The sequence below is a fragment of the Lithobates pipiens genome, unplaced genomic scaffold (assembly GCF_037356315.1).
Source record: "Lithobates pipiens isolate NorthernLeopardFrog02 unplaced genomic scaffold, aLitPip1_a1.2 Scaffold_10, whole genome shotgun sequence".
Classification (NCBI taxonomy): domain Eukaryota; kingdom Metazoa; phylum Chordata; class Amphibia; order Anura; family Ranidae; genus Lithobates; species Lithobates pipiens.
Window position 1 is genome coordinate 79,255,056 of NW_027507686.1, and position 13,692 is coordinate 79,268,747.

General features: G+C 45.0%; 1 protein-coding gene across 4 annotated transcripts in view; it reads right to left on the bottom strand.

Annotated features, from left to right (window-relative positions):
* Positions 1–13,692, bottom strand: part of MUS81 (MUS81 structure-specific endonuclease subunit) — a 326,264-nt gene that overhangs the window by 79,961 nt on the left and 232,611 nt on the right. For all 4 annotated transcript variants that reach the window (XM_077456085.1, XM_077456093.1, XM_077456072.1 and 1 more), the window contains 4 exons: positions 7,483–7,595; positions 5,592–5,708; positions 1,768–1,863; positions 1,489–1,614 (listed from right to left, as the gene is read on the bottom strand). In XM_077456085.1, coding sequence (XP_077312211.1) covers positions 1,489–1,614; positions 1,768–1,863; positions 5,592–5,708; positions 7,483–7,595 — 452 coding nt within the window. The remainder of the gene's footprint in view (positions 1–1,488; positions 1,615–1,767; positions 1,864–5,591; positions 5,709–7,482; positions 7,596–13,692) is intronic.

Below are 13,692 nucleotides of genomic sequence, written 5' to 3' on the forward strand. Positions count from 1 at the left end.
AAGGTATCTGACAATTCTTTCCTGAAAGAACTTAGTAGCTCTCCCTGCTGAGACGCAGGGGCATTGGAAGCTGCTTCTTCTTTGACCAAGTCGCTTATGCAGGACCTGCATAACACCTTAGTCCAAGAATCTCTCAGTACGTTTTTACATGATGGACACCTCCTCTTGCTAGGAGGGGACACATGTTTGGTCTTTTCTTTCGCTTTCTGAAATATACCAAGGAAAAAACCCCAAAACCTCAGTTACAATACACATGAACATAGAAAAAAGATATGCTGCAAAATAGAACAGATTAACAATTTTCAAATTCTATTTGCTCTTCAGCCAGTGAATCCCCCCACACACTCACTAAACAACTATTGAAAAGCATTATTCCTAAATAGCATCATAGAAAAACAATGCTGCAGGCTTCCCAATGCAAGGAAGGGAGGAAACAACATGGCTCAAACAGTAATGACAGAGACCACTGCCCCTGCTTACCTGAGCCTGGCTGACAATCGTGGCTCCTGCTCCTGCCACCGCCGATTGATCCTCCTCCATCGTTCAGGAAGGATCAATGGCGTCTGGGCGCTTTTATCAGTTTAAATTCTGCGCCAATCCTGGAAGTGATGTCAGCCGAAGAGACCGCCCCCTCTCCCTGCGTTCCAGCGGCCGGAACCGGAAGCCACATCGCACCGTCTGAAGTACCGCCCCCGGTTGGAATGATGCGCTCGTCATCCGGACCCGGAAGGCATGAGCCTGAACGAACGGCGCGAGATATGAATCTCAGCCGTGTCCCAGACCCAGCCGCCGGTCTAGAAGAGGGGGAACCTCCACGGCCTGACCCCCCTGGGTATGAAGGAGAGCGGACACCGGAGCGACCCCCGCACGTGAAGGGAGGAAGCTGGGCCAGGTCTGTACAAAAAAGCAAACAACAATGGTATGCCTCCAACTCTCCCCACCTGGAGAGAGCGTAGCACCCCTTGGTTCCCTGCAGCGCTTCCACCATGGCCGGAGGAAACACTACAACTGAGGCCATGATGGAAGTGTTCGGTCTTTAAAGTGATCTGCAGTGTTTCCTGGGAAAGTGGGTGGAGCTGCGCTCTCTCCAGGTGCTGTCCTGAAAGACGAAGGGAGAAAAGGTAATTGACAGAAGCTAGTTTGTTGAAGACTGAGCAGGCATTCCAGAGGGCACATGAAAGAAGGGGGTCGACTTGTGGAATCAGGGGAATTGGGATGAGAAGGTTGAAGGTTTTGGCCTTGGGAATCGGGTGTGGGAGGGCCGGGGTTTGATGCGATGTCCCCAGACATTAGGAGTAGGAGGAGGGTGAGGGTGGTAAGGCGGGAGTGGCATTTATAGGAGGGCAGATGCTGTGGTGGAATGGAAGTGGTGATACTGTGTGGGCTTAGAATGAGTAGGGGGTGGTAAGTGGATTTATTACACATAAAACACATATTTATTACATAAGAACTTATTAAATCATGAGGCAACAAATCAAACAGCATTACCTTATTCTTCATGGCCCCTTCATTAAACTCTTTAAACTCCATCAGAATGCAGCTCTGAGCATCATGTTGTATAGCACGATTACATTTACTGGCTTCCTCTTTAGTGCAGCTCAGCAGGGTTTTGTTCTGTAAATATCCACAATTAGAAACTAGAGCTAGGCAGGAAACATAACAGCATGTCTATGAAATGTAAATCAAAAGAATAAGATACTATATAAGGCTAAGCTTGCATTGGAGTGAGAGACTATGAGGTAAATTCCTGAATGGACCACATCTTACCATATACATGTTCTGTAGATAGCGGGTCATTATAGTCAAGTAGGCTGCAGACTCCCGAACATCTTTGGTACGCTTGATAAAGAACCCATCAACCACCTAAGAATAACAACACACAAAAGCTAAGCAGCATGTTTATTTGAGGATACAGTGCATCACAATCCCTCATACAGATCCTTCATAAATAATGCTTGCCATTCCTGATCTATAAAGCCAGCAATGAGTTTGACAATGGTAGAGGATTATGAGCCCATACACGTACTTATAAGTGATAACTTCTACTGAAGGTGAAAAGGCCACAGAATTAAAACAAGCTCATGCAGGTAAATGTGTTTAAAGCCTTTGGTTGCCAAATAGGGCTCCACACGTTATTGGCTACTGTGCAAATAGTACAGCCATGATATATGGAACATGCCTTGGCAGTCAGAGGGTAGAGATACATTTGGGAAAAATATCTGTATTTCCCAACCAAGTTTATAGTGATCATGTTTGCCAGTAGACGCACACACACTCTGTATATCTTGCATACTTTGTCATCTAGGTTTCTCACTTAGACATGGTGAGGGGCTCCATGAGTTGTGTCTGCTAAGCAGTAAACAAACTTTGTTGTTTACTTAGATCTTAAATAGTTCTGGTAGGGGCCTGGAGATTTTGGATAGGATAAAGCCGCCAGTTAAAGGGCCCATGTCTTACCTTTCAGATCTCACTTACTAATTCCAGCTGCTCACAAGCCTTTTTTTATATCTGAAATAACTGAAGCTAGGGGCTCCCAGTCTCTCTGCTGTGAGAGCCTGCTGCTAGGTGGAAAGGCCTATAGACCTGCAATCTTAGAATGCAAGGCAGTATCCCAAGTTCAAATCCTAGCCAGGCTCAGTGGTACTATGGTGCAGTGTGTATTTTATTGGGAATAAGACCCTGGAAAAATTACAAGGTCGCAAATGTATGATTTGTTCAGACTTACAAACAAGTTTTTGCAACTGCAAGTATTCAGTCCTATTCAGAATGTGGAGCAAGTGGTCTGCCTTGTTGATTAGAATACAGCAGAGCACTGGGCCCATAGGTCCCACAATTGTGGATGCGCTTGAGGCCCACCAAGTTGATGACCCCGAAACAGGGAAAACCCTGACCTTGGGTAAGACAGCCCCCTTTCCCCCAGGGGTAATCAGGCTCCTAAGAAATGGGGGGGGGGGGGGCAGCTGCTTACCACTAAAGGAGTCTCTCCTTTGAGAGAAACAAGGCATATTAGGTGCTGGTGGCGCCAACACATGGGACATATGGCTGCCATTGCCCTATACTACAAAAGCCTATAAAATGTACCGTGGGTATGTAATTTTTGGAAATCTTTCCTGACAGCACACCTAGGAACTGAGACTGTAAGAGAATATGTCTTAATACCATAGAAGAGCAGCCAGTGGAGGCATTATTAGACTCTGGAAGCCTTGTCACCTTGATCCATGCCAGTCTGATGGACCCTGTCAGCATTGTATAATAGGGTATGGGAGTACTATTCTGTACATGTGGTGATGCTAAGGACTATTCCATTGTGGCGCTCACAGGTGAGTCACCTAGTCAAAATGCAAAGCATATTATGGGTGTGATTAAGAAATTACAGCCCAGTTTAATGCTGTAATTTTCCAATGTTTTGAAAACTGCGGGGGCAAAAACAGCTAGATAACTGTTGCTGGGAAAGAGTTGGATCCTAATTGGCAAATACATAAAAAAAATAAAAAATAAAAAAGACGATAAGAATATTCACTGTATCGTGGCAAAATGTGCTTCTTTCCATAAGTGATTGTGGAAGATGAATATAGACTTGATTTTCTAAAACTGGAGAGTGCAAAATCTGGTGCAAGTCTGCACAGAAACCACTCAGGTTGCAGGTTTTTTTTCTGTCAAAGCCAAATTGAACAAGCTGAAGTTAGAAGCAGATTGGCTACCATACACAGCTGCACCAGATTTTGCATTCTCCAGTTTTAGTAAATTAACCCCTATGCGTTATCTAGGTTTCTGACCTACATGGTAAGCAGCTCCAGGGATTACATCTGCCACGGAGGAAACAAACACTGTTTTTTTTTTTCAGATCTTAAATTCTGGTCTGTTTCCTGGAGCCTAGAGGCCATGTAGAGCTTTGGGTGGGATAAAGCATCCCATCTCAGGTTGATGTCTTACACCTTAGCCAACACCTCACTAGTCTCAGCTGCCCATAGGTCTTTATATATCTGACTATATGGATATGTGCACTTCTACGATTAGATCAAATAAATAGTGACATAACCTGCTTTAAACTGCTAGTGCATGGGTCTCAAATGAATCACATAAATAAAAGGATATTATCTTTGAATGATTATTCATATATGGTTGATGGCAATAATATTACTTATTTATTTGTAATTTTTATTTATTAATGTGATTCCTTGTTATGTCACTATTTATTTTATGTAATCATGGAGGCGCGACCGATCCATATAGCCATTTAGTTTGTTTTGTATTCTGACAATTGGAGTGCTGTATCCTACTTTTTGAAATTACACTAAGTGCAAAAATATCTTTCTCTATACATATAATTTATATATCTGAGCGGACTAATTTTGGGGGCCTCTCTCTCACTTTCTCTAGTGTAAGAGCTTGCTGCTGGGTGGAAAGGTTTACTGCTGACAGAACATTAAAATGGTTTCAGAGCTGCCTATTTGTTTTGGAAATCCATAAGGCCCCTTGCACACTTGCCATCCAGTGTTAATGTGTGCTTGGGAAGGACAGGTACAGCATACAGATGTGCTGCAGGCAGCCTATTAAAGTCTATGGAAGGCTTGCAGCAGGAGAGGGCTAAATGCTGCACCAAGTGGTACTGGCCATTCTGCGTTGTGGGCCTTCTTTGTTGAATGCACAGGGCCCTATGAGCCAATCCAATACCACTCTGTATTGGTGCCTTTGATGCGCTGCCTGTAGCAGGGCTGGACACTGCACCTGTCCCTCCAGGACACACTAAAACACTGAGAGGAACACACTACAGCTGGACAGCCGTGTGTGCAAGTGGCCTTAGGAGGCACCCTGTTAGTCATGAAGATGCTTGTTTAATTAGTAGCTCAGGTGAGTAGATGTTTTGTTTTATGCCTTGAACTTGCTATATAAAATGTCTGCAATAATTCCATGTTTGTTTACTGCCTTACTCAATAAAAACAGAGGTCAAATCTACTTTGACTGTAACTGTATGTCTCTGTCGTATGGTTTACTGCTACCAATACCAGTTGAGAATGTCCACCTTACAATGAGCATTTGGCTTGAAAAACAAAACAGTGGTAGCTCAAAACCAGTTGCTGTATTGCTTTCACACTTGGATACACAAGTAAAACAAGCATTTATTATACTTCGACTCCATATCCTTTGATTGTTTAAATGGAAGCAGTAAGTAAGGAGCCTGCTTGATTTGGAAGTCTTTTTCATTTGTGAAGTCACAAGTGTGACTCACTCTTAAAGGATTTTTTTAAAATATATATATATATATATATATATATATATATATATTTTTTTTTTATATATGCACACACACACACACACACACATACATATACACACAAACTGTATACACACACACACCCATATACACACAAATGAAAACAAGCTAAACTACATCTGGGCCCATGTCAACCAATGAGGATTTTTCCACCATACAAAATAAGAAAGCTTATTAGTTTACTCAACCTCTGAACCTTTTCCTATTCCTCAGTTTAGTAAATCATTCATGTTTTGCTGAATCTTTATACGTAGCAATGCAATGACACACAAAATGACCACAGGTGTGCCCTCAGACCTTGTTTAGAAGACATTACCTGCGTATTTACTGTGGCTTGCTGCAGGGTTGCTTCTGGAATACTTAGGTGTTGTGCTGACCCATGATCTTCAACTAGATATATTGGATGAAGCAGATCACACTTCTTAAGACGAAACTAAATAAGAAATAAAGAGATATTGCTATAATGAAACACTCACAGTCAGCGTTTTGTTTAAAAGTGACTGTCAAAAACAATAAAAATAGCAGGTATGAAGACCAGGCACCTAGGAGGTACTTGCACATACCTGCAACAGCTTTATTTTCCTCTCTTGCCTGAATGTGGTTCAGTTCTGCATGGACAGAGCTCCCACTTAAAAAAAGAGCAAGATCTAGATGGGCAAATACCTGTAAATAACACTGTATACTGTACCTCTAACTAGATTTTAATAACACCATAGTTACATCAGGTACTTTGTTGGCTGTGGCCTCTAAGCTAAAAGACTGTAACAAAAAATTTAAGATAAATGGACCATTTCTAAATAGGTGCTTCAAGAAACAAATCAAATTTGTCCAGATGGAATTCTGTTGGTTCTGTTCAACTATTGTCCAGAATTTGGTTGATGGAAAAGATATGCTTTAGGTAATCATTTCATACAATGAAAGACATCTCTGGTGGTGTTGCTAAATGTTAAAAATTTCCCAGGGCCAGGCTGTTCATGATTTCCTATTTTTGGATTACTTCATCTACAGGCAAGTCTTATCACTAGATGTGAAATTGGCATTCAAATGTGACTTGGAAGCCGTGATCTGGTCACCCTCTTCAGTAGAAGCTGGTTCTGCCTTCTATTCCACACATAGTTCAGGGAACATACATGGTGCTGACCAGATTATGCACCAGTAAAGGGTCAACAACACTATAATACAGATGGTCAAGTTGCATAGCTGTTTAGGATGGGTAACATAGGAGGCTTGGCTTGTAGCTTGGCAAGCAGTGCAAAGGTTTGAACACACAGGAAACCAATTAGTAAAACTAGCAACTAAAACCAAGTACAGAAAGTCAACAAAATCTGTCTCCTAGGATATAGAACGAGAACCAAGGAAGCTGCAGTTCAGGATAGGTGTAAAGCCTGCAAGAGGCAATGAGCAACTTTTCAAAGTGCCCAACCTTTAAAAGGCAGGCCATCTTAGCATCTGTTTGATCTTCAACTGCCATGATACTGCATATGTGATCAGTTATGACACAAGCCATTTGATTGGTTTGACAGTTTTGTTGAGAGCCCAAGCAAATGGGACAATTATATTCCTGGCAAGTGCCAGAATTTAACTTTTTTTAAGCTGTTAAATCAATGGGATTAGTTCCACTTTAAAGTGGGTGTAAACCTCAGACATGAAATTTGAACAAAGCATATTATACCATTTATAATGTGTGCTTGTCTCAATCCAGAGCACTAAGTGTCATTTCTGTCTGCTGTCTCATTTCTCTACTATCTACATGAGTCACTTTTGATAAGTTTTTCTGACACCAAGAGAAAAAAAAAAGGTGTCAAGGGAGTGCCAGATGATTCACAACCTCAGCTCTGTTCCTGTGTGCAAGGGGGTGTGCCCCTCCAATCAGCTCTTAGAACTCTCCTCACTGATGTAACTTCAGCTCTCTCGCCCCCTACTTTTCACAGCTGTGGGACCCTGTGTAAATTCTGCACTTTGAATAGCTGTAGGGGAATGACAGCTGTAAATAAACAGGTGCAACTTTTTAGGAGGATTTCCATCTCTGTGTATCACCTGAGGCTAGTCACTTCACTGGGTATATGTGAGGGTTTACAACCACCATTGCACGAGGCAAGGAAACTGTCTAATGAAGCAAGTAGTCAGCTACCAAGTAGATGTTTTTGTTTACATTCATCGGGTTCAAAACTGACTACCAATATAACATGATATAAACCATTACTCACTTTTTGCTCTCGAAAGCGTCCATCTATAATACTTCCACAAAGATCATCCATTCTCTTTCTTTCAATAACATAATCTAGCACAAGCTCCTGGGGCTGTGGAATTCGCAACTGTCCTGCAAAACATTTCACATTCTTTTGTTACATTAAATTAAAGTGATTCTTAAAAGTCATCAACTACTAGTATGGCAGCTGATGATCTCTTACCCACCCTTCCAGAAACGGAAGTGAGGTTAAATGTAATGACTGGTCATTCTTCTTCACCAGAACTGTGGGCTTTTCTGGATTATTATCTAGTCAGAGTGATATTTTACCTCTCTGTAGGGCAGTGGTTCTCAACTCCTGTCCTCAGGACCCACTAACAGGTTTGCAAGATAACTGAAATACATCACAGGTGATGTCATTTGCTGCTCAGTGATTGCAGTATTCTAGTCTGCATCTCCCCAATATAATACTTAAAATCTGGCCTGTTAGTGGGTCCTGAGGACAGGAGTTGAGAACCACTGCTGTAGGGCCTGTTCACGCCATGGAGTTTTATGTGCATTACAACACAGGATCACATTGTGATGATCACAGAGTGCATGAAAACTAGTTACCATGATGATTATATATATATATATATATATATATATATATACACACATATATATATATATATATATATATATTTACCATATAAAGCTCTTTACATTAGTGCATTGTGTTAGAGGGCAATGTGTTGAACATTTTTTTTTAAATCTTGATTGCTGCACCTTTTGTGCATTTTGGTAAAAACATGTTACATCATAAACAATGGCTATGCATGGAAAATTCACCCAACCAATACGGCACTGTGTCACTTTAACTGAAAATTGTGCGGTTGTTTGACGCTGAACTCAAACAAAATAGGCGTTCTTTTTTCCCACAAATAGAGCTTTTTTTTGGTGGTATTTGATCATCTCTGTGGTTTTTATTTTTTGCGCTATGAACAAAAAAAGCGAAAATTTAGAAAAAAAACAAAAAAAATAAAAACACAATATTTTGTATTTTTTGCTATAATAAATATCCCCATTTAAAAAAAAATAAGCTAACTTTTTTTCCCTCAATTTAGGGCGATATGTATTCTTCTACATATTTTTAGTAATAAAAAATCACAATAAGCATATATTGATTGGTTAGCGCAAAAGTTATAGCATCTACAAAACAGGGGAGATTTATGGTATTTTTATTATTATTTTTTTTTTTTTACTGGTAATGGCGGTGATCTGCGATTTTTATCAGGACTGCGACATTATGGTGGACAGAGCAGACACTTTTGACACATTTTTGGGACCATTCACAATTATATAGCGATCAGTGCTATAAAAATGCAGTGATACTGTGTAAATGTCACTGGCAGGGAAGGGGTTAACATCAGGGGGTGATTAAGGGGTTAACTGTGTCCCCTTCCCACTGTAGGGAGATGGGACTGACTAGGGGAGATGAGAGATCATTGTTCCTAGCTTGCAGGAACACACAATGTGCCTCTCCTCTCCACACAGAACAGGGATTTGTGTGTTTACACGACACACATGTGACCAGCAGTCATCACGACCACTGGCCCATTCGCATTGGCACCCCCCTGCTATCCCGTTTAAAGGAGCCAACGTACAGCTACGACGGTTCACAGGATCGTGCCGTCCTGCCGCCGTATAATGATGGCGGCTGGTCGGCAAACGGTTAAAGTAGAACTCCAGACTACACCTAACTCATCTGAAAAAATAGGATTCTTGTACTCACCATAAAATCCTTTTATCTGTAATTCACCGACCGACACAGCTCCTCTCTGTAAATAAATGGGTTTGTTAGACTGCCATTAGGAGAACTAGGCAAAAATTGTAACACAATACACAGAACTTTAGTACCGCCCCGGGGGCGGACCCTGTGCCAACAACCCTCCCTGCTCCCAGGCAGAACTCAGTACGTCAACAAGCAGTATAACGTAGAGAAAAGGAGGGGTAGGTGCTGTGTCAGTCGGTGAATTACAGAGAAAAGGATTTTACGGTGAGTACAAAAATCCTATTTTCTCTTATATTCACCGACCGACACAGCTCCTCTCTAACTAAATGGTATGTCCCCAAGCAGTGCCAACAGAGGGGTGGGAAAAAACAGCATTAAAACTTCATCCACCATGGTAAGTGGGAACTAGTGAAACTAAGCCCACACAAAAAACAGCAGTGTACGGAAAAACACACCGCCATAACCGGGCATTCTCAACAGGAGAGATCCCCAACACCGCAACCTTTTTGCGGAAGTAATGCAGCAGTGCATTAACAAACAGTACTGTGTTTTTATCGAAAAACCAGGAAAAATCTCAATTGCAACTACACGGCCGCCTGCGGCCAAAACAGGCATCAGCCAATGCACTGACGTCTACCTTGTAGAACTTGGTAAACGTATGGACAGATGACCAGGTCGCCGCCTTACACACCTGAGCGACAGGTGCTTGGTGTCGGAAGGCCCAAGACGTTCCGATAGCTCTTGTAGAGTGGTCCGTGACTGGAAAGGGGGGCACCTACCCCTTCAAGACGTAGGCTTGGACTACAATTTGTCTGATCCACCTGGAAATGGTGGCCGACGAGACCGCCATACCCTTCTTTGGACCAGCTACCAAAACAAACAGTGAGTCTGACTTCCGAAAGGGAGCCGTGGCAGACAAGTACACCTTCAGAGCCCTAACCACATCGAGAGCATGAAGGGCCACCTCTTTTGGGTGCTTCAGCTTAGGACACAACAATGGTAATACAATGTCCTCATTGATATGAAAAGCCGAAACCACCTTCGGTAGAAAGGACGGTTGCGGACGCAACACCACCTTATCCCTGTGGATGACCAGATAAGGCGACTTGCATGACAAGGCCGCCAATTCCGAAACCCTCATGGCAGATGTGATGGCCACTAGGAAAAGGGTCAACAGGGGAATCTCCCTGATATTCTCAAACGGCGGCTTTTGAAGCGCCGACAACACCAGGTTCAAATCCCATGGGGGTAATGGTGGACGCACCGGAGGGACTACATGTCGAACCCCCTGAACAAAGGTACTCACTAATGAGCGAGACGACAGGGGTCGTTGAAAAAAGACAGCCAAGGCTGAAATTTGCCCCTTAATGGTGCTCAATGCCAATTTCTGGTCTATTCCTTGCTGAAGAAACAGCAGGATCCTGGATATAGAAAAGGAGCGCAGATGCCACCCTTTCTCCTCACACATGGAGATGTAGGCCTTTCAGGTACGATGGTATATCTTCCGTGAAGAAGATTTCGCGCCCTCAGCATAGTTGGTTTTACCGAGTCCAACAGACCCCGGTTCCTCAGCACCTGGCTCTCAATATCCATGCCGTTAAAGCCAGCGATGGTAAAGCAGGGTGAAAGATTGGACCTTGAGATAGGAGGTCCACTCGCAGCGGCAGTCGCCAAGGAGCGTCTGCCACCAGACGCATCAGGTCTGCGTATCAGGGCTGCTGGGGCCTATCTGGGGCAACCAGGATTACTGGGATCCCCTCGGCTTCCACTCTGTGAAGCAGACGTGGCAACAGTTTTAGTGGAGGAAAGGCGTAGATCAGCTGGTACTGATCCCACGGAGCCACCAGCACGTCTGACGCATCTGCCCACTGATCTCTTGTCCTGGACACGAATCTCAGCACCTTCCACTTGAGACAGGAGGCCAATAGATCCACATCTGGCGTGCCCCATTTCAGGCACAGCAGCCTGAATATCTCTGGATGCAAATTCTCCCGGGTCCAGCATCTGACGACTCAGATAGTCCGCCTGCCAATTTTCCACCCCTGGGATGTAAATGGCTGACAGAGCCGGAATGTGTTGCTCTGCCCACAGAAGTATGTGAGCGACCTCCTGAGCAGCGGCTGAGCTTCTTGTTCCCCCTTGGTGATTTATGTACGCCACAGCCGAGGGGGCGTGGCTTGGCAATGGCCGAGTGAGAATGTGTTTTATGTGAGCTCCTGATCTCCTCTTCTCATCCAGCTACATTTGACAGCTCATACGGACGATTCTTGCTGTATGTTCTCTACCAAAAGATACAGGACCAGATCATCGGCCGGCGGCACCCGCTCGCAAACCCCACAGAGGTCTATCCAACGCTATTTCAAGGACCTACACAGTGTCTCGCCCAGCGCCATTGTTACAGCGCTACATGCGATCTACAGTGAGGAGGGACCCACGCCAGATGGGCTGCTCTCCCCTGATCAAGCCATTGCCGCTGAACCCCTCCTGGAGACATTGGCCTCCCCACTCACCGACATGGCTAACCTCCCACAGCAGCTGAGTATCCTACCCGACTATCTGCGGGTGATACTACAAGCTCTGCCAACCAAGGCTGATTTTGAAGCCCTTCCCTCAAAGTCGGACATCTCTCATCCTCCGAGTGGAGGAAGCCCATAACCGAGACATTCAGGAAGTTAAGGGGGACATACAGGCACTGTCAGACCAGGTGGAGTCGGGGGAGGCTACGATTCAATCCCTCACGCAGCGGGTATGTACGCCACAGCCGTGGCGTTGTCTGACTGTATCCTGGTCGGATGGCCTTGAAGACACATCGAACACGTGTGGAGGAACACCCTGTTCGCTCTCAATTCGAGCAGCTTGATCGGCAACCTGGATTCGTCCGTCGGCCAGAGGCCCTGAGCCGACTGAATCCCCATCACTCCACCCCAGCCTGAAAGACTGGCATCTGTAGTGATCACCGTCCATTTCAGGTGAAGGAACGATTTTCCGGACTGAATCACCGGGGACCTCAACCACCAGATCAGAGAGTCCCTGACTGGCTGGCTCACCTGGATCTGTCAATCCCGGGACAACGGAGATTTGTACCATTTTGTCAAAAGGTACTGCCTTGAAGGACGCTACCATGAGCCCCAGCACTCGCATGCAAAAGCGGAGCGATGACCACTTGCCGTTCATCAGGAGTTTGACCGCAGATCTGAGAGTCTGCAACTTGTCTTCTGAGGGGAGAAAGACTCTCGCTTCCCTGGAGTCCAATAGTAAACCTAGGTACTCCAGACACTGGGTCGGCACAACCACCGACTTTTTTAGGTTCAACAGCCACCCAAATTCTCGCAGAGTCTGCATGGTGATCGCCACACCCTTCTCTAATTCTGAGGCAGAAGATGCTCTCAGGAGGAGATAGTCTAGGTAACCCACGATCGCGATCCCGCGTTGTCACAGCAACACCAATACTGGAGCCAGTACTTTGGTAAAGACTCGGGGGGCTGATGCCAGGCCAAAGGGAAGAGCCACAAACTGGTAATGGGCTTCCCCGACTGCCAAACGCAGAAACTTTTGATGCCGAAGGCATATGGGTATGTGCAGGTACGCATCTTGGATGTCCAAAGACACCAGGAAGTCCCCTTGATGGAGTGCAGCGACTACTGAGCGAATGGATTCCATTCTGAACCTCTGCACTTTTACAAAGTGATTCAGGGCTTTTAAGTCCAAGATTGGACGTACCCCTTCCTTCTTGGGAACCACAAACAGATTTGAGTAGAACCCCTGGAAGCATTCCAATTCCGGAACTGGTACAATCACCCCCTGATTCAGCAAGTCCATTACTGCCCCTAGCAGGGCCTCCTAGCGAACCGGGGATGCGGGTATGCTGGAGGGGAAGAATCTGTTTGGCGGCCAAGAGAGAAACTCTATCTTGCAGCCTGTGGAAATCAGGGCGCAGACACATTGGTCGGATAACCGGGAGGTCCACTGAGCTGCAAACTCTGTAGGTGCCCCCCCACCCGCGTATCGCAGTAGCACTTTTGTTCGCAGGCTTGTTAGGCTTGCGGTTCCAAGGATGCTTTTGACCGTCCGTGGACGTCCTGTCGGGCTGAGAAAGTTTTGTCGAAGCAGAGGGCGGGCGAAAAAAGCCGATTGTGAGCAGAAAAGGAGGGCCCTTGCCTGAGGCGTGGCTCCTTAGTCTTCCTGGCCTGTGGGAGTAGTGTACTCTTACCACCCGTGGCATTTTTAATAATGTCATCCAACGAAGCTCCAAAGAGCTGGTTGCCAAGGAAGGGAAGATCCGGCAGGGCTTTTTTGGATGCCTGGTCAGCAGACCAGCATTTAAGCCAAATCAGGCGCCTCAGCACCACAGCTGACACAGAAGCCCTGCATAACAGAGGGAGAGTATCCAGGGCCACGTCACAAACGTACTTAAGGCCTTGCACTAGTTGGTCTGCTAGTTCCACGCAAACCGGG